Raw genomic sequence first — 21,269 nt, forward strand, 5'->3', positions numbered from 1 at the left:
GCTGAGATTATCACAGTTGCTAATTCATCGTAGTGAAGTAGGTGTTTACGTGATCGATACATCTCCCACACAAGTTTGGGCTGCTTCAGTGATGCCTTTCACTTTGGCAGGCAGCTGGGGTAAGTTAAGCGGAGGCAGCCTGTTGGACAGCAGAGACCTCTGCCAGGACTTGGCTGAAGCATCTTATGCCAGGTTTACCTCTCGCTGCTTACCAGCATACTGAAGGAAGGAAACCTGCTGCTGGTTCGTAAGGGGTCAGCATATTTTAAGCTGATTTTGTGATTGAATGTTGCCAATGGTAGAATTTGATCTAAACTTTATCAGTTCTCGCATGATAACTACTTTATATATATATATATATATGTATGTGTATATATATATATATATATATATACATATATAAAAATTATATTTCACTTGGAATTCCTGAATTAAGAGGTTCGCGTGTCACTGAAGAAGCAGAGCACAGTTTACGTAACACTGGCTGGATTTGAGAGTGACTCCACATGAAGAACACGGGTATAAATGCATTAGTTTCTACACTGTTAACGTCATATTTTAATTGACTTCTCTCGTTTTCTGGAAGCAGAGAACTATGAATGTGTTTGTGTCCTGTTTATGTCAATATCACAAGAACTGCAGCTGTGGACCAAACCACTGTTTTGTCTCGCTTGGTATCTTGTGATCATCTGGACCTGATTCTTCAGAGCAATAATCTGTTTTGGTAGACATCTGTGGAGGATGTAGCACCCCAGGGTTTTTGCAAAATGCATTTGTAGCAGCTTGTTTTGTGCCCAAAACATTCATTATGCTATTATGCATCATGGCCCATTATGCCACTGCAGTCTCCTGCTTAACCCGCAGCGTGCCTGTGTTGTGCAGTTGTGGCCTCCTGCTTTAACAAGGGCATAACTCCACGGGAGCGGGGTGGAGAAGGGCAGCAGGGGTTTTGAAGGTATGAAATGCTTTCTGGTGAGGAACAGCTCAATAGAGAAGGAAGGTTTTTCTTCAGCTTTGAGAAGTATCAAGGTAAGAGGAGATCATGATGGATGTCTGAGGGAGGAAAGAGAAAACTGTTTGTTGTCCCTTCCAGTATGGAAGGGGGGATCCGGTGGAAGCAGTAGGTAGCAAGTTCAAAACAAGCACTGGGAGATGCTTCTTCAGCAAACGGAGGTAGAATGTGTGGTCTGCTGGATCTTTCCTTTTTAGACTTCGGGTTGTGTGGTCTATGTAATGGCTTTTAAGTATTTCGGAAAAGCTCTGTCATTAACACTGCAAGTGTCTCTTAATGCTTGTCGGAGGTAATGCAGTACTATAAATGATCAGATCGAATAAGTCAGAAATCGCCCAAATGCCTTCTGTCCTCTCGAAGACTTTCTGTGGTGTTTTAAGATAAAGTATCAGAGTTTTAGATCGCTGTAATTATTTATGGAATAGATGGTATTATACATTTTTCCTCAGCGTAGGTTGAAATAAATATGTAATTTACTTAAATATCTGCGTTTCTGTAGTTAGTGCAGGCCATGAAGGCCCTGGGGTGACAAGGCCTGCCTGAGAACGTGTTCTGGGAGGCAGAGTGTGCTGGTTAACCACATGGGCTGCGCGCAGGGTGTGCTGCAGTCGTGTTGATGAAGAAGAGGAATTGGTGTGCAGTATTTCTGCTTTTAAAACCACTTTACCTGTCTGTGATATCTCAAGACGTTCGATGTAGAGTCTTACTGCCTCAGGCTTCCCGCTTTCCTGGTGCGATCAATTCAGCCTCCTCAGGTGTACGCTGACCCTGGCAGCAAGTTCTGCATTTGCTTGAGCTGTTGGGATGTGGCAACCCCTAACGAGAGGGGACGGACAGTCCTGCACCTCCACTTGCTGGGGAAATGGCAGGGCAGGCTGCAAGTAAACGCAGGCTTGAGCTTGGTTCCCGTCTTGGTTCAAGGCTGGGTGTTGAGGCACTGGTACGGCACAGTGATGCTCAGTGTCCCTGCTGGGGGCAGAACCACAGCTGGAGCGTTTGATGAATGAAGGCCTCCTTTCTGCAGTCTTCTCATCTCACTAGAGAGTGGGAAGATTGGATGCATCTGGTACCCATTGCTCTACTTGAAAAGCGTGTGTGAATCTGGGAATAGGAAAGCAGACTGGATTTGCTTTTAATAGATAACGCATTGCTACTGGGAAATGCTCAACTGCAATGCACGAGGTAATAGAGATTGCAGAAGGATCAGAACCACTCAGCCTGCTAAGTACAATGGTCAATATGTTAAAGCTCCAGAGAACATCACACAGGTGTACAAATGCAGTCAGTTTACTCAGTGAACACAGAGTTTTCACCTCCAATCCTGGAAGTTCACTGCTGGAATTTGTTTTTCAGAGATGCCTATTCCCATGGGTTTGTGGTTTGGGCTTCTGGACGTAGCTGTTCCACTTACGGGGCTGGCAGTCCGTGAAGTGCTCCCTGAGTATGTCAGAAAAGCCTGTCCTTGCTACAGAGAGCAGTAATAGACTGCAGACCTGAAATGCCACACTAGCAAAAATAGAGCAGTGGATTCCTAAAATAGAGGACAGCCATGCTCGTTTTGGGGCATTTGTAGAGAGCTGTACTACACCTTTAAGGTCTGGCTAGGAGTTGATCCCGTTTCCACAAGAGCTTGGAAAAGCGTACTCAGGCAATTCAAGAAAACACCGTATTTCACAAATCTCATGCCTTAACATGATTGACAGTGAGAATGTTGTTCTGTATTGAAAATCATAGAATATGAGCTTATGGGATCCGCCAGTAAGAAATGGAAGAGGGTAGGAGTTCTTTGGATTAGGTTCACCTCAAATAGATGCGCTCTAATTTAGGGAAGGTTGTTCAGTTGGGTCAAATTTCCGTGACCGATTCAGTATTGACAGTTTGAGACCTTTCAAAATAAATGTTGAATCTGTCATGTATAAAGTTTGGAAACAGTACTTAAGAGAGCACAAGCAAGTACATGCTAATTTTAAAAATTACTTAAAAAAAACAAACAAACAAAAAAAAAACACCTATACCTTGAGCCTTTCCAAAGGAATTTTGGTGGCTGAGACCCAGGTCTGGCCTTGTAGGCATGTCCAGGACAGGGGGCCACAACTTAATCCCTAAAAGTAGACCCAATTCAGATGATGAGTTGAGTTGAACGAGGATGATTCTTAGGAGTGTGGAAAGGCATAGATAGGTAAAGGGATTATTTTTCTGTAATGAAGCTGAAGTTAAGTGTAGATCTTCTTTGTGAATTCTGGGTGGGGACTTCTATATGAAAATCTTTTGCCACACCTTCTCAGGGCTTCTCACACCCCAAATTAATTTCCCTTCCACAAATAGAGGCAAAAAACCTCTTCTTGTGTTGTTATACTAATGCCAGAGACTTGTAAAAACAAAACAGTCATGAATAAAAGATATGAAGATGCGACGGAAACAGTATCTCAGTGTGCCAGGCCAGCAGTATGAAATGTGTTGGGGGCTCTCTTTACCCTCAGTGTGAAGATCTGTACTTCATACTGAGCTGTAAGCTTTTTCATGGGTTGTGTGGATATTTTTTTTTATTTTTTTTTTTAAGTCATGAAAACATTGGTGGCAATTTGTTTGAGATGTTCCATCTGTTTTGCAGTTTTCCCATATCAGGTAGGCTGTAGGTGACATATGTTTCTTCAACTAAGCTGAAAAGTGAATGATCAGAAACCTCATGTTAGAACCCAAAAAAAGGCATCTTAGCAGAAAGTAAGCGCCCTTTGCAGTTCTGCCTCCACCAGAAGTGTTTTCCATGGCACGGTTTGAAATAAAATTCCCAGCACAGTGACCGCTATCTCACTGACAATGGCAGTTTTATAAATAGGTTTGCCTGAAGCATTTTAACACCAAAAAGTTAACATGCTGTTCCCTTATGTTAGGCTTTTATTTATTTTTTTCTCCCGTGGTTTAATTATTAGAGTCAAATCTCTTATACAGTGGGAACAACCAACCACTTCACTCTTTTTTTTTTTTTTTTTCAGTCTGTTTTGATTTCTTTTTTAACCTTTGTTTTCAGTGTGGCTCTTCCTTTCCTGTTCCTTTTCCTGTGGTACTCTCTTCATTTCCTTGCTGCTGTTTTTCTCCTATTCCTGTTCTTCTCAGGACAGTTCCGTGTTTCCTTTGTATTCCTGCCTTTTGGATTTGTTCATATAACACCGAGATACTTAGAGGAAGACATCTTAGGGATGCAGCTTCAGGACATTAGACGGATAGGGCTAGTCACTTGGAAAGGTAACTGAGCACAGAAAGCCCCTAGCTAACTGGTGTGCTTTGCATACTTAATACAGTATTCTAATTACTGCTCTTTTTGACAAGATACTGCGGGATAGACTTGTTAAGTCTTGCTAGCAGGGCGCAAAGGGCTCCCCCAAAACTGTTCTTTGCAACAGGATGCTGTCCTGAGCTCCCACCCCTGCCTCTCGCTAATTACACTGATTACTTGGGGAATTCCTGTATGTAGGGCTCTATGCTCAACAAATTGCTCTCTGCTTAGTGACTGTGTGCTTTCCCCAAGCTCTGTTATATTCCTCACCTTGCAACGGGCAAAAGAAAAGGCTTCTTTCTTCCCCCAGCCTGGTGATGCCTGTTCCAGTGTACATGGTGGGACGTGGAAACTGTTGGCTGAATGGGATTCCGTGACCGTTTACTAGAAGTTGCCAATTTCATGGCTTGTAGGAGAGCTTGATTTAAAAAGCACAGATAATTTAAATGCTTCTTTGGCCTTGCTTTCAATCGGTGCTGTAGTGCCAGCATAGCTGAGGAGAGAGTCAGGAGTACAAGTCCTGATTTTTTTTTTTTCCTGACCTCCCTTCACCCCATATCAGTACGAACAAAAGCTCAGCATCCTTTGTGCTTCCTCAGCTTTTTCAAGTTTCAATTTCCATTTTCCTTCTTTGAAGCACAGAGAAGAGCAAATGTACATTAAAAAAAAAAAAAATCCTCCATACTCAAGCCAAAATGCAATAGACACAATTGAATAGTAGTCAGTTAGGAATTTTAAGGAGAGCTTTGCCATGAATATTTAATTACTACATTAACTGGGCAAATAAAGAACATGCTATTAATATTCATACTGTGTTAGCAGTGGTTCAAAGGAATTTAATATGTTTTATAGTTCATACAGCATCCTGCGTGTTGTGTAGGCCTTCAAAGAAAGCCTGCATCCAGTAACGAGCAACTCTACAGATCTCCCTAGCTGCTCTGCCTGTAGGATTTCACACTGAAGCATCCTCTCCGAATTAAGGAATGCCTGCTGTTCTCTGCAAAGCACAACTCTAAGCAAAATTCTTCACCGTTACGTCGTGGCACCAGTCCTGCATGTTCTGCAACCCAGAAAATGATTCCTGCCTTAAGTGGCTGTGTGAGCAGCTAACGCACAGGCTGTAAGCAGCTGAGATGCTGCTAACGAGCCTGCCTCTTCCAGAACTCAGTGTGCTGATTCCTGCAGCCTTATTAGCGTGTCTGCTTTGTAACAGAAATAAAAATATTTCTGAACAGTCCCTTCTGGAGGATGAAGGTTAGGAGTATTTAACACTTGGCTCGTTTGCTCCTGTTTACAGCTTTAAAAATATCGAATATCTGAACGATGGAGATGGTTTGCAAATCAAGAGGCCAAATGCAGAACTTAAAATTGAATTCCTTTGGTGTGAGTTGTGTGTTCTTCCTGTGTTTGTTGTTTTTCTTTCTTTTTTTTTTTTTTTAAAGGTCATTTACAAGTTAATATTTTATCTAAGAGTCAGAGTAATACTCACTTGTGGTTTTGTCGCACTCAAACCCAAGAAGCTCATGAGATGACCTTTTAGTTTTCATTAGCGTACTGAAAGTAGGAGCACTCATCCTCTCCCATTGACATGGTCTTCACATTCCTTATGGCCCTGTGTATCACCTGCCTCAGCAGGACTTCAGCTCTAAAAGATCTGTGCAAGAAAAGTTGCACACAGACAATACAAATGTTAAACCTCTGTTCGTGACTTTAATATTGCTTTTCCTTCTTGCTGGCTCAGGAGAAGACATTAATAGATGCTGAATTAAGACTTCATCATTGGGTCCGTACTTCATTCACTGAGAATCCTTACAGCTATTTTTACTGCATATAGTGATAATTACCCCTGTTGGCAGAGCAGAACTAATCTAATCTGCTTTGGCTGCTGAAATCCGTGAAGGAGCCAGGAATGATTTCTGTGATGAATTGTTAACCCTGAGCATGCAGTTCTGCCAGTATCACAGCGGGCCACTGCTTTGTCTGAGTACCCAGTCATCGGATGGTGACAATGGTTTAAAAAAAAAAAAAAAAAAAGACATTTAATAGAGGTATAGCGTGCAGCTGTTTCGGTAACCCTGCTTTTGGGATGGGTCTGTCAGATGGCATCTGCTGGGAGACTGTCCAGCCTGGCTTGCAAAGAGCCTTTGCTATCAAAGATCAAATCTAGCTGTAAGTACCCAATTTTCTTCCTTTATTGGATACGGCTGAAAGAATTTTACTTTCTGTGTATATTCTCTGCAACAGGGTGGAAATAAAAATGAGATCTTTCTAGTTAATCTTTTCTCATCAGCATCCCCAAAAGTGGGCAGGAAAGGTGAGGAGCCTGTGCTCTGTGCTAAGCGCTGGGGTCTGGGAAGGGCATGGAGGTGTTCCAGCAGGGGTCTGGTCTGTTCCTCTGCTTTTCTGCTGCCTTCTCTTTTTGCTTAATTCTGCTTTCTCTAAGGCCATAAATAAGGACTGACAAAAAAAAGTCTCCTATCTTCACAAGCCTGTATGTGCTTTCTTGCACGCACCATTAGAATTGCACCAAATCAAAAACCAAAAGAAAAGACTGTTCCTTCTGAGGTGCAGGAGCTGAGGCCACATTTGCTCACCTGATTACTTCCCTTTTATATGCTTGCTTTGAATGTCTGGCCTTTCCTCAGCTGTTTTTGTAACTAATGGTTGCTGTTACCCAAGCTGTTGCCCTTTTGGGCTGCGTGGCTGATGTGGCTGTAATGGCACAGGCCAGTAGCTGCAGCCATGCAGTTCATCACGTAGTGCTGACGGGCTGGAGGGGAAGCGTTCAGAAGCCTCTCTCATTGACAGGCCCCGCTCTTCCCAAAGGAAGAGTGGTAAGGTGGTTTGAGAGGGCGACTGGCTACCCCAAAATCCTCTTTTCCTGTGCTTTTACTTCTTTCATAGCTCCTACAGGGCTGCTGCTGAGTGACTGTCCGCAGTGCTGGCGGTTACGGGGAGCCTCCTGCAGCCTGCATAGAGCTGGGACTGCGGCATCACAAGGCCTGCAAAGTGTGGTGATGGAGGGATAGCTGTGGGATGTCTGGAAGAGTAATGGTGCCTGTTTAAGAAGCAGTGGAATCTAGTTTGCCAGCTTATTTTTAAAAGGAGAGGAAAAAAAAACACCTTCCCCCTGACATAGAGTAACAGTGGGCTGCTTTGTATTCCTGGCCATTTGTAGCCGAGCGCCTCTTCAGGCTGTCTGAGGTGCTCGGACTCCTGTTGGGTCTGTGCTTAGTGTTTGGTCCTGGCTTGTCCTGCATGCTATGAATGGCTGTTGGTACAGGTACAAATATGAGGAAAGCTTGCTTCCTTGCTAATGGCAAAAGCCCTATAATAAAAGGAGAAATAAAGATGAATTTCTGTGTTTTTCACTCTTAGCAATTAAAAAAAGAAGTCGTAAGTGTGGATTAGAATTCTGCCCGCTCTAAATACTTGTTGTTTCTGGACCTGGATTTTCACTTGCCTGACTGGTGTTGCTATGTTGGAATTTCATATAAATGTCTAACGGCAGAATTTGATCTTCAGAGCTCTTTGTATTGGTCTCTGAACTCCCTTAGGAATACTTTTAGTACAAAAGGTACATCTGGGTATGAATATGGTCTCTACCAACAGATCTTACTTCCATTGAAGTACTTCATTGCTAAAACATATTTTCTGAGAAATACCTCTACCTCTATAGAAATAGAGGGAATAGGAAATTGATTTTTTTTCTTTTGCATTTCATGTTTCACTTCATTAGAGGACTGGCTAGAGAAATCAGTCTTCCCTCTGGGCAGCTATAGTCCTGCCTGTGCTTTTTGTGTCTAATAAGTCATTTCTATTCAATTCCCTTTGTAAAGTCTTTCTATACATTTCTGTCAGCACCCATAACCATGCGCTGTGTTGGAAAGCCTGAAATAAATGCTGCTTTTTGTGTCGAGTAGCAAGCGTTACAGTAGCAAACAGCATGCTTTTTCTGTGGAACTAAGTATAATTTGGTTTGCCCACTCTTATCCAATTTAAGTTCTTACAAATACAGTACCAATTACATAAATCATATCTGTTGCTTTTTTTTTTCTGGGTGGTAGATTTTTTTTGCAAACTTGTTCTTTGTTTCTTCAGTTCTATACATATTACCTTAATACCTCTTGCAAAATTAAATGCAGTGCAGAGCAGACCAGAGGCCGCTAAAACTCTGATCTGTTGCCTTAAATAACACAAGGGCTTATCAAAGGAGTGGTAACATCTCAGCAGCCCTGACAATGACAACATCACCCGTTTGTAGAAGTGTAAGTACCTGTGTGGTGGCGCACCCAGGGTGCTTTAGAAATATCTTGATAATCTGCACACATTTGGAAAGGAATTTTTTCCCCCTTGTCATATTAAACATATCTCGTGGCAATATTTCTCCAGCCTTGCTGCCAGATGAACATCCATTTCTGTGCAGGGGGTGATGGGGTTGGCTGGAGCTATCCCCCATTTCCACCTGTTTGCAGGGTCCTGGCCATCCCTATGGATGGTGATTTTTGATGGTGCGTCTCTGTGTGCACTCTTCTCTTGTGCTACACCTGAAGAAGAGACAGACAAGCTTTATTTTTCACTGGTGTACGTGTTTTGGGACTTGTGGCTTGAACCATCCTACTGCAATAATTTTGTTTAGCAATCCACATATTAAGATTCCTAGGTTGTGGTGTCCTAACATAGCAATGAACCCTTTGCAATGAACCCCTTTTTTAAAACAAACAAACAAACAAACAAAAAACCACTTTTTTTATAAGTATGTTTTTAAGTTACCTTCTACTGAAGAGGCACCAGTTCTTGAACTGAAAGACAACATTTCCTGTGGAGGAGACTTTCAGAGATGAGCGATGTCTAGCTCTCCTTGCATCTGTATGAGAACTGCTCGTCATGCCTTTGATCTCCCTGTGGTGTACCAAAGCATAATGTTTTTGTTTGAAAATGAAACACAAAAATGTAGTAGGTATCCAAATATCCTGAGGACTATACATATAAGTGAGAGACTGCAGACTGATGCTGCCTTTTATTGCCAGCGTGAAGGGTTGTATTCTGTAGAGCTTCCTCAGTTTTACGTGTGTGCACTTTTTTTTTTTTAATTTGGAGGTTTCTTTTACTAATTTGCACTTCTTCATACAATAACCACAGTGATAAAAATCTTTGTTTTCATTGAGAAAATTGTTTCTGTAGATGATTGCAATATAACATTCTGGAAAATTTTCTGAAAGCTTTCTGAACAGTATAATTAAGTGACTTTTGGAAAATATAAGTAGCATATAACATTATATAACATTTGTAAATATTTTATTTTCTCATATGCTTTATTCAAAAATATGTGCATATAATATGAACATAGCTTTACTAGTCTGAGGTGCATTCAGGTAGCTGCTGTGGTTAGCTTAATAGTTCAGAAATAAGCCTTTCATTTTCAGTTTTGCAAGAGCTAATTGATGGCTCATGAATCATGAGATGCTCAGCTAAACCCACTGAGGTTTCTTTGGACTAGCAGAGGTTGGTCTGTGTTGTCCGGAGGCCTGTTCTGGTGAAGGCACCGTTTGGCACGCTGTAATTGATGATGTGGTCCCATCCCAAGTGCAGGTAGATTTGACAAACGCGCAGTCTGTGGTTTCTGGATCCTACAAGAAATGCAATGTAACTGCTGTGTTGTCTTGGGGTTATTGAATATTAGATTAAAATTATGTCAAGCCTGTTTAACATATGATACATGATAAATGCAATTTGCCACCTAATGAATTGGTGAGTATTGAATACAAAACAAAATGGGGGGGTGGGAGGAGGACTGGAATCTTCTTTGGTTTTTCTGTTAGAACATACCTAAGGATTTCATTTCTTACTTGCAACATAGGTGCTTTAACATTGCCTAGCCCACTGTTTTTAAAGGAAAACTTTATTTCATGTAATTTGCTTTCCCATCTGTCTTCTGTTATAAGAAGCCTCTGTTAGGGAAACTTGGAGAAGTTTTGCAGGGTGGGAAGAGCATTTTGTTTGTGTGTACCTGCTGATGCGTTGAGCACTTCTTAGCTACAATAAAAGGCCAAATGCAGCTCCTGGAAATACCTGTGGTGAATCTAGGCCAGATTTCAGGCCCATGACAGCTCCCGTCTTTCCCTTAACTTTAGGTTTTCTTTAGAGGTAAACAACTTAATACAGCTGTGAGCTTTTTGTTGGGAAATGGCATTGCTAATGATCCTAAATTCAAAAATTTCTAGGTGCTAAAAAGGCAGCTGAGTGTTTTCAGTGAGGAGAGAAATTAGCAGCTGTGAGAATTTCACTGCAAGTAAATCAGTATTTAGGCTGAATCAGTACTCTGCATGGAGAAATCTCGTAGCCTTTGGCTTGTAAGAACAATAATAATAACAAAAAGAAAAGGATTGCTGTTCTGTACTCATCCTCCGGCGCTTTCTGACAGGGCTAGGGTGGAAGGAGTGCGATGTCTTGTATCTGTTAGCAGGCTGTATCTCCTAACTGTGTAATTGTGACTTGGAAACTGTAATTCGTGTGAAAGCAGAGACACTGGTGATACTGACTGAGCAATCTAGGCACGTTTCCTCAAATTTTGGCAGGTGTCACTCAGGCCAGTGTGACTGCAGTGTGCTGACTGGGCAGCCATGGCCGCAGCCCGGCACCAGCTGCCTGGAGCAGGTGTGGGCCTGTGGACGGCGCTGAGGGGAGCCCGGGCCGAGGTCCCAGCTCTGGTGGCCCTTTAGGCCCTGTGTGGATGTCATCAGTCTCACCAGGGCTCATCCTGCTTGCCTTCCTGTGAGCTCCAGCTTGTGTGGTGATAGCTTCTGTGGCGCTTTGTGGGGAGCTTGGCTGTCGCCTTGTCCTCAGCCCCTGGAGCTGTCCACTCTTTGGGTTTCTCCTGTTGATCGGTGCTTTTACATGTATAATTTCTGAATCGGTCTGATCCACCAGGTGCCCTGCTTTTCCTGTACCTGGTGGGTTAGCTCTGTCTCAGAGGTGAAGTCAGGCTCCCTGTTGCGTTGGTGTTTCGTTGTCTCAGGCTGAAGGCAAAGCAGTGACCCGTTTCGTATGACTGAGCAGTCTGGGTACTGCTTTGCACTCCGGATGTGTATGGTTGTGACACTTGTTCTGTATTAATTCCAAAAATACTGTTTTTATGTAAACAATGTGAAGTCACAACTTGCAGCAATGCTATGATCAGTCGTAATGTAAACAATCCACGTGTTACCAATCCACTACAATGTGGAGAGCTCCAGGATCTCCGCTGTAATAGTGAGCTGCTCTATAGGTACCTACCAAATGCATATTCACAGCACAGTGCTGTGTTATTTGAACTGCCATTGCTTATAAATACTGTGTTTTGCTTCGTACTCTACTGCATAGAGGATCTGAAGGACTTGGCAATGACAGCTTTGTGGTGCTAATGCCCTTGTAAACAGGCAAAGGGGGAAACAGCCCTTGGTTCAGTACAGAAATCCAGGTGGTTTGAGGATATTACATTTCCAATAAATAAATTGTAGAGTACTTTCAACTGCAAATTTCATCTCCTCTTGTGGTCCACATGGAGAGTGTGTATTCATAATGTCTTTACTGTACTAAATTTGTATGTGTGATCAGTAGACATTCAAACTAGACTTTCACCTTAACAACTGAAGATACTTGATGTGTATGTAGAATAACTTCTTTGTATGAATAGCTTTATTAAGGTATTCATATTTGAAACCCTGCAGTCTTACTTTCGTTCTATATTTTCTTGTCTGTCTAAAATTAAAAATAAGTCTGCTTTTAAAGTAACTTGTATCTAGTAGCATATTGCCATTTCTTTGTTTACGTAAAAAGAAAATTCTCCATTCAGAATTTGGTTAACACTTCTGAGTCTGAAGGGAATATTTGACTGAATTATGAAGTTCATAGCATAGTGGAAGTGCTGACTTAAAACAAACCAAACTAAAAATAATTGAGTTCATGCATTTTATAATATATTTGTGACCAAAGAGAGCATACACGTTTCTGATTGATTCACTTCATACTTAGCATTTTTATTTTCTTTCCCCTAGTTTCTTTGCTTGAAGAACATAAGGACCTTCCTTTCAGCATGTTGTGAAATATTTGGGATGAAGAAAAGTGAGCTTTTTGAAGCATTCGATTTGTTTGATGTAAGAGACTTTGGAAAGGTAAGCATTCTTTTATCATTATATCCTGAGTGGCACCCATGTTCTGCTGCTTGAGGATGGAAGACTTTTTTGGTAGATGTGGGGCAGAAATTGTAACTAAGGGATGGGCGTTCACTGGGGGAAGAACCACAGTGGGGAAGAATTAAGAAAGCAGAGGAATTAAATTGAAATTGGAGGTCTAATAAAGAGTAGAGGAAAATCCGTGGCGGAAATTTTTGAAGGTGTGAAAAGTAGAGAGAAATTAAACATGATTGAAAGATGCTGAGTTAAAAGTGGATGTGAAAAGTATGTGAAGATGGCAAAATGTGGGTGAGTACTACGTGGTGAAATCACTTCTGATTTAAAAAAAAAAAAAAAAGTGGAATCAAACCCTGGGCCTTTTCATTGTAAGACCATGTGATACACAGCATGTTTCTTCTGTCTCAAGCCCTTGAAATTTGTTCATGTATCTTCCCTTGCAATTTTGTTTGCTGCCAGTTGTTTTTTCAAGCTATTGGGTTTTCTAGCCGGCTGTAAAGCTCATGTACAGCTGTGGTAGGTTAATGTGACTATTCTAATTTACACAGCCATAAGTATAGTCTTCTCTAAACCTGTCACTAGTTATTCTATATATATATAAGATTTTTCCAGTATATTGTTCACAGCCTCCCACGTATCTGTTTGATCTGTCGTTGCCAGCATATGTTCAGTTCAACTTCGGTTTCTGCTTTTGAGTCATACAGTATCATTACCCTATTTCCACAGAAAAGGATCTAGAATTTACCTGAGGTAGTAGCAAAAATAGTTATGTATTCAAATTTGTTATATTTCAAGCATTATTTCATTTTTTTTAAGGTATGGTACTTTCACTAACTTTTATGTGCTGCCCTTTTTGTAAGTAGATGCAGAGGTAAATCTGATCTAAGAGTGCTGGCATGAATCAGGGCTGCAGTGTGACTGAGTGTTTGACAAGGCTCAGTGAATAGTATTAACCCAAATATCCTTTTCTGAATCTTTTGTCAGGTTTTTGGTCCTTGTTCATTTTTTTTTTTTAAACAGATAAATCTCACTTGTTACTTCTGGATGTTGAATGTCTTTTGTCATAAATTATATTTAAAATAAAACATTTGTTAAAACGGTCTTTTTACAAATTTAGTACGTTTCTTATTTTAGAAAAAAAAAGTCCTTTTGTGCAAGTAGCAGAGGAAATAGCTGGTTTTGACTGTCTTTGTGCAGTATCAATGCTTCATTCAGGTATTTAGTAAATCAGATATCTTAACGTTTGCATCAAATCTTTGATGTGTATGCCTAATGTCTTTTATTATTGTAGTTTCTAATTCATTGATTGTTTTCATGTTTCCTGCTACATGAATGTACCCAGCCTGTTTTTAAGCAGTCTGATTTTGAAGAAATATTTTGCAGTACAAATTATTGCTGTATAATTGAATACAAGTAAACAAGTTCTGAATTAAGGCTGAATTTAGCCCAGCACAAATGTTTCTGACACTCTTTACTTGTAGTTGTAACAGAGTTTATTTTAGAACATGTTTTTATGTAAGTAGAATAACTTGTTTAAAACAACAACAACAAAAAACAAGTCTTCCATCCAAAATATTTACCATTTCCAATCCCAAAGTAAAATTAGATCCAGAGACTTGAAGTTGTTCTGCTTCTGCTGCCACAATACAGCTTAAATGGACTTAGTATTCCTGGTACTGTTATTTTAGTATTATGGGCGGTGATGTGCTTGCTTGCAAGCAGTGTTTTTTGTAGTCTTGGCCTGTTCAGTGGCCATTGTCACCTTTCGTGCAGAGCTGCCAGGTAAAACTACAGCAACAAATTTGGAAGACATGGGTCTGTGGGATTCTTTAGCGAGATGAACTGTGTGTGAAGTAACAGCTGCTTGTGCAGAGGTGGAGATGACGAACTGAACAAGCCTGTGCAATCCTTCCAAAAGCTGTGCAGGGCACACCTCTGGGTGCATAATGGCTCTGCTGTTCAGCTGCTGGCATTATACGCTTGTGTGACTGCTTGCATGCAGGTGAAGGTTGCAGTGTGCAACAGGTCTGTTGATCTGTATTTTTTTTACTAGCCTCTGCAATAGCATTATGCTGAGTGAGTTCTATAATTTAAGTTACATGTTTGCACGGTTAGCTTGAGAGCATTTGAAGTGGCATGGGATTTCATTTCTCATAAAGTACCTCTTTGGAAATTCTGATTTGCCATTGCTAGCGTTGGGAATAAGCAAACTTAGTTTTCCAGTTGTTTTTTGCTTCTGAACTTTCCCCTTAATTATTATTTATTCCTGTGAATAACTGCTCAAATGTAGTCCTAGATCTCCAGCTTGCTTGAATTCGAGTTGAATATTGTACATATACAAAAGGCCAAAAAAGCAGCGCCCCAGATTCTTCCTGCTACTGCATGCAGCTAGCTAACTTTGCTGTTTCTAAAAATAATTCTTCAAACTGCTCTCCCTAAATATGCCCAAAATATGAATGATTACAGGCAAAAACAAACAACATAGGAAGGCTTAGAAAGCCTCTGAGACACGAGTTTCTCAGACTGTTGACCCAAATGGGTGTTGTTAGTGTGATTTCCACAGCCTCTGAAACATCTGAATACCCAGGGAGCCAGACAGGAGCTGTCTTGAGTTGTCAGAAGTTGGCAAGTACTTTTCGGTGCTGAGATGTAAATAAACTGTTGCTGAGGTGATGCGAAGCCTTACATAGTTGGTACTTTTAAAAGTTCCAGTTAAATTTAAGTAGTTTTTTTTAAAACCCAGACACCTGAGTTCGTGATCTTAGGATAAAATTCTGCTTTATGACAGATTTTAATGAGTAAGCACGCTAACGGGGGGAAGATGAGAAATGTGTCAACTGTAAATGAGCAATATGCTTTCAAGGAACTAAGATTGAAATGGAAAAAACATGCCCTAGTGATCAAAATCATCTGTTATTGAAATATATTTGTCAATTTTTTTTTTTAAAACAGTGGAGCAAAACCCTGTGCCATGGCGGTAGTAGCTGTATGCTGTCAATATAGTCATAGGCCTCTTACCAGCCTTGGGAAACGCTGGTTACAAAATGTTTGATTATAATGGTGAAACTTATATTTAATAGCTCAGGGTAAATGAATTGCTTTCAGATATTATGTCAAAACATACGAAAATTTGACTTGAACTTTGTGCTCTGCTTTGGAGAGACTTTGATCTCTATGATTAGAGTGAAAGAAGGGTGTATGCAGTTACTTTTATGGAAAGCAGGGCTGAAGCAGCAGCATGTACAGAGAGAGGGACAGGTGAAGAAAGAGGGAAGCAGGCAATCCCAGGACTATGACTTCAGTGCGTAAGTGCTGTGTAAGTATTGGCATCAGCTGTTTCAGCTGTTAAAGGATGAGGGTTTTCTTCTGTTTCAAATCTAGCACAGAATTTCTGGTTTGTAGACTGACAACTTGAAAAAAAGAGGGGATAAATCACATGGAAATGGAAAGGTTCTCAAACCATGCTTTCTGAGCATAAAACCCCCATGTTTTGCCTTCAGTTCTGCATTGTTCATCCGTTCCCACTCAGTCACCTTTCTTTCAGTAAATCTCATTGTTGCTGCATTAAGTTCCTGACGGAGCACGAAATGCCCTCCCACGCATGCGGGGTGCCAGACAGTGTTTTCATTGCAAATTCCATGCTGGAGAGTCATTTTTCACTAGTACAGGGCTGTCAGGTTCTTCCTTTCTACCTGTGTGCCAGAATCAACAACCAAGGTTGGTGCCTGTTCTTTGGGCTCTGAGCCCTGCACGCCCCTCGAACAGTGTCTGCGCTGTTGGGTGTGCCGCAACAAATTGTTGCTATCCCCAATGTCTGAAGGAAATTTCAGACTCATGAGTTGCAGAAATGGGAATTGGGATTAGATTCGGAGCTTGTTGATGTCAATAGGCGCTCGCTGGGCTCAGGAGCAGTGTTTGAAGTCCTGTGGGGAAAAGGCTGTCCGGATATTGTCAGAAAAACAACTTTGTTCACTCTGCTTTTAAATAATCGAAGCGGTGTGCCTGTGCATGGTGTTCTGTATGATACAAGTGATCTCATATGAACATAACTTTGTTTTTAATTTTTGAATCCTGTCAGTAAAGAATAAATACACCTCATTTCAAAATTGGTTAAATATCAGCAGTGGGGCACTGTAATAGATATCTAGAAATAATAGGCAATAATAATGATTTGAAAAAATCAACAGGATCAGGTATCAGCTCCCACCAATCAAACAAGTACCTAATTTTAAAAAAGCATGCTTAAAAAGGATTTAAGATAGTATCTAGTGTAGCCAGCTCTCCAGTAATGCTTGAAAAGCATGTTTATTTAAAAGAAGAAACTGCTGTGAAAACACTGAACACATATATTAAGGTCATGTAGTCTGTGATCATTTTCGTCACTCTGTTAGCGCAAAGGAAATCCGGGCAATGATGCAGCAGAAAGTCATGCTGAAGTTGAGGATCCTGGTGTGTTAGTATTCCCTCAGGTTTAACAGATTCCAGGAAGATCAGGCAGATGTGCATGAGATGCACACACCAAAATCAACACAACAAAGAGCAACAGTTGTTATAACAACTTATGTACCTTTCCTGGAAGACAGAAGAGGAAAAAAACACTTAGGAAATTTTCAGTAAAACTGAGATATTTGAGATCCACTACAGTTGTTTCGCATTTTAAGCTGTGAATTTACAGAGCAAGATAAAAGAGTAAAAATTTTCCAGAGTAAAATTTGAGCACTTCAACAAATAGTCAAAATAAAGCTGCAGAACGTTGGGAACGTGTCAAGGCATAGCGTATTTTTGTAAAGATACTAAAGCCTAGAGTGGGGAAGGAGAAAGGAGCTGGTAAAAATGCAATGGTCATTAAAACCAGAGGTTTGTATCTTCACTCTGAGATCCCAGTGGTAGAATTAAAAAAAAAAAAAAAAGAAAAAAGAAAAAAAAAAAAAGACTGTAGATGTTTGCCTAAGAAACCAGCTGTACAGTTGCTTTCAGGGGTAGCGTTTTAATGTGAGATGGATTGTTTTGGGATGAATGGCACTCGATAAACTCCTTCTTCGTTCTCCCACATTCTGAAGTACACCCTGAAACAGACAAAGATATAGCCAGGTTTCAGCTTTCTTCTCTACAGAATTGCCATGGACAAAACAAGTAAGAAAATACTACCTGTTTTGTAAAACTGATGAAATGTTTGGAATGTATGGAAAGCCTTAGCTGTTAGGTCCTATTCCTGTTTGTATAGATTTACGTAAAGGTCGAGCACTCAGTAGCCTCCCTAAAAGCCTCTCTTAAAATAACAAAAAAAACCTTTCAGCCCCAAAGAACATAAATCATACTTTTGGGATAAGTGGTGAGTGGAGAGAATCAATAGGATGAATGATGTTGTAGCTTGTCAATAACCTTATTGAAAAGTCCTTGAAAAATTTTAGAAAGGCATTGCCATGGTGTGACAATGCAAACAATTACAAACACTAGATAAATTCTGTGTTTTGGTCAGTAATAATGACTACTGCATTGGTCATCCCCACACGGCTCATACAACTTGCTAGGCATGAAATGTCAAGAACTCTAAAACTGTTAGCATGAGCTTATAGCTTCTATATGAGTGTATACATTTAAGTGTGAATATTTCAGGATTATGCTTTTGAATGTTCTTGTGGCAAAATACGAGTGGACAGCTGTCTTCCCAAACGAGCTTTTATAAGTTTCTTAGGTTTGTCATAACTTTTTCGAGCCGTAATATTTGCTTCCAGTTGATGAAAATGATAATGGTAATCTTTGTTTTTGACCACATCACAAAGTGTTAAAAGTACCACAAGTATGTGATTAATGAAAAATTCTCATCTAGGGAGTGCTCAAATTTTTTTGCAAGTATCAGAAGACATCAGGTCTTTATTTAGTGTAGACTTCATTATATTTTTCAGCAAACATGAGCGGGCTTGGGAAAGTCAAGATTAATGAGCAACTGCTGATGTGAAAAAATGAGTTTGTGAGCACATCTCCCTGTTGCTATGATGATCTTATCCGAACAATATGTGGATCCAAATGTTACGTGTAATGTTATTCACATATCCAGCAGATGTTGGACTTGCAGTGTTGAATTCTGGTACCATGCCTTCCTCTGAGGTGGAAGAAGACAATTGGAGCTTGAGTAGGTTTGATAGTGTTTAAGACGTGTGTGAGAAGACTTATTTATTCATAGAAATATTTTTAGACCTTACTTTTAAACAGGGAATTCATTCTCTGTGGTACTTGCAAAACAAACTTACCAGATAAGTAAATGGAAGTTGATGCTGGAAGAGACAACTAAAACCAACACTTAATTTATCAATGTTGGTCACACAAACACTATTATAAACCAAGTAAAAACAGAAGGCAAAGGAGTAGCTTCCAGATTTAGTCCAGATGGACTTGAAAGAGTCTTTTGTACATCTTGTTTTCTTAGAGAGTGACATTGTTCACCCTCTAAGAAGGATAGGAAACATTTTGTTTGTTTGCCTTTCCCTCTTTTGCAAAGCCTGGAAAGCGTGGCAGTTTTCTGCAACTAGAGCAAAGCAAATGGAAAAGGGATAGGAAAAGACAAGTTGAAGTACCGTTTGTATAAGCTGTTCCATCCTGTCTCATGTTTGAGTTTAGTTAATTTCTAGGAGAATCTCTCTCCCATTTTGACCTAGATTCTTCCATTTGTTGTCTAGGTTCTCCGCTTGTGCCTCTTACTGCTCTGGGATTTTGATATTCAAATTATGTAAATATAAAATTGTAACGACCCTAGAAACAGATAGAATAGGGTTATTGCGGTGACCTGGGAATGTTGATCATTCTGTTTTTTTCCAGTTACGCCACGAAATGGGCTTGACATCGAATTAAAAACCCTGTTGCAAATGTTTGAATTTCAGATCATGTTAAGATGGAAGAGGGATTTGCTGCTGAACATGAAAAGGCTTGAACCTTGACTTTGTGATTTTATATTTGTCATCAGTGGTGCAAATTAAATGTTCAAATTGGACACTGATGTAAGGCACTGTTTTAAACCTAAAGGATTTGCCATTTTTAATATTTTTAATCAATGATTCCCTGCCTCTTCTGATCTGTGGCATGTTTGCTTTCAGTTGATATTCCTTGTGTATGCTTGTAGGTGTTAATTTGGAGTCCAAGTGCCATCACTGTGTAATAAAGGAGATGTTCCATTTGATGTCCAAATTTTTCTTTTTTTTCTTCTTTAGTACGTTGTTCGTTCTGTTTATATTTTGGGAGTGATGAAAAGGAGAAAGAACTTGATATGGCTTCCTCAGTTCTGAGGGATTCTGTCTGTTGCACATCAGCCTTTTATTTCCCTACTCAGGAATTGGGAAAACCCGTTGTAGTCATTTATTCTAGTTTCCTAGGTAATTCCCCCCAGCCTCTGCAGGGAAGACTTGATCTGTCAGAACTATGAGATTTAAGACTTACAGCGAAGTCACATTAACATTTGTGGTAAAAATTAATGTTTTACCATTAACATTAATTACTACCAAAACTACCTGGATGTTTTTCTGTTTTAATTTCTTTTACCTTGTGGTAGTCTCAGGCTGGGCTTTGCATTGAGTTCAGGGTTTGTTTTCTGAGTGGGTATGTTTAAGGTGCTGTCTATTTCAGATCTAAATCTGTGTTCATTTATACACTTTTTTCCATCACACTAGGTTCTGACATGGTTTACTGCACACCCTTTTTAGATCTTGAGACAAGGCTTGTGCCATTGCACGTCATGTTCAGGCTTCATTTCACCTCCTCTTGAAATTTGCATTAATATTTCTAGACATCTTTGAGTGGCTTGGACTACGCTTTGCTTGCTTGTAACAGCCATGTAAAAGTCAAATGTTTCATTAGTCCACATGGACTCAAGTGTAGTCTATTTGCAGAGTTGGGTGGGTTGTTTGGAGCACTTGGTTGTTCTTGTATCTGAAGTAGTAAGCCACTATTACTATTAGATGCTGGTAAAAGATGAAGCAACCGAACAGTTTTGGGTATGGTATCTAAATAAGGTGGTTAGGGACAAGCATGTGTGCTTGCCTGCTGTACTCAAAGTATCTCCAGGATTTTAGGTAATGGCAGGCTGTATGAGGTGCCTTAGTGTTGATGCACTTCAGCAGGCTTAATCCTTATGTAAAAAGTTCTGTTATTCTTGTTGATATGTGCTGCTACTTTCTCTTGGCTTTAATGAATGTATATTCATGATTTACTTATGCTGTTTTTATTGTAGCAGTGCATTCAGCTCTTTAACGTATCATTTATCACTTCTCATGTTGTCTGGGCCTTATGTTCCCTCCTGGTGTTACTACACCTGTATCTACCCAATTTTCTTCTGCTAGTGTTTTCTAGCTGTGGATCTATCTGGATCAACCCATTTGATGTATTTTAGATGTACCTGACTTCTTGAGAAGATTTTAATACAGGTTGTAGAAGAGAATATGAGAGATTAAAAAGTCTGTTTAAATAAGCTTTGCAAGGTTAAGTTCAAGATACTGTAGGATGCATATTCAAAAGTAATACTAAATTGGGCATCTTCTTAAAGACGGGAAGTGATTTTGTGTAGGACTTGAATAAGAAAGCATTCAGTTTGTTACTGTTGCATCCTTGAAGAGTTCTGATTACAACACTTGGCTTAATTACTGTGATACTGGTCAACTGTTCTTCCTAATGTACTGTACCTTTGTGCCTAACCTTTTGTCTGAGCGAGAGATTGACGAGCAGCACTAGGGATTACCTAGGGCACCTTTTGCACTACTGTTGTCCTTTTTTTGTGTTTCTTACAGCTTAACTTGAATTTTAGCTGACTTCATCTCAATAAAAG

The 21,269-nt window shown here is 40.2% G+C and overlaps 1 protein-coding gene across 2 annotated transcripts in view; it reads left to right on the top strand.

The window, feature by feature from the left end:
* The window catches only part of VAV3 (vav guanine nucleotide exchange factor 3), a 162,577-nt gene that overhangs the window by 14,412 nt on the left and 126,896 nt on the right, over window positions 1-21,269 (top strand). For both annotated transcript variants that reach the window (XM_032192464.1, XM_032192465.1), the window contains exon 2: window positions 12,323-12,439. In XM_032192464.1, coding sequence (XP_032048355.1) covers window positions 12,323-12,439 — 117 coding nt within the window. The remainder of the gene's footprint in view (window positions 1-12,322; window positions 12,440-21,269) is intronic.

This window comes from Aythya fuligula, chromosome 8 (assembly GCF_009819795.1).
Source record: "Aythya fuligula isolate bAytFul2 chromosome 8, bAytFul2.pri, whole genome shotgun sequence".
In the NCBI taxonomy this organism is placed as follows: domain Eukaryota; kingdom Metazoa; phylum Chordata; class Aves; order Anseriformes; family Anatidae; genus Aythya; species Aythya fuligula.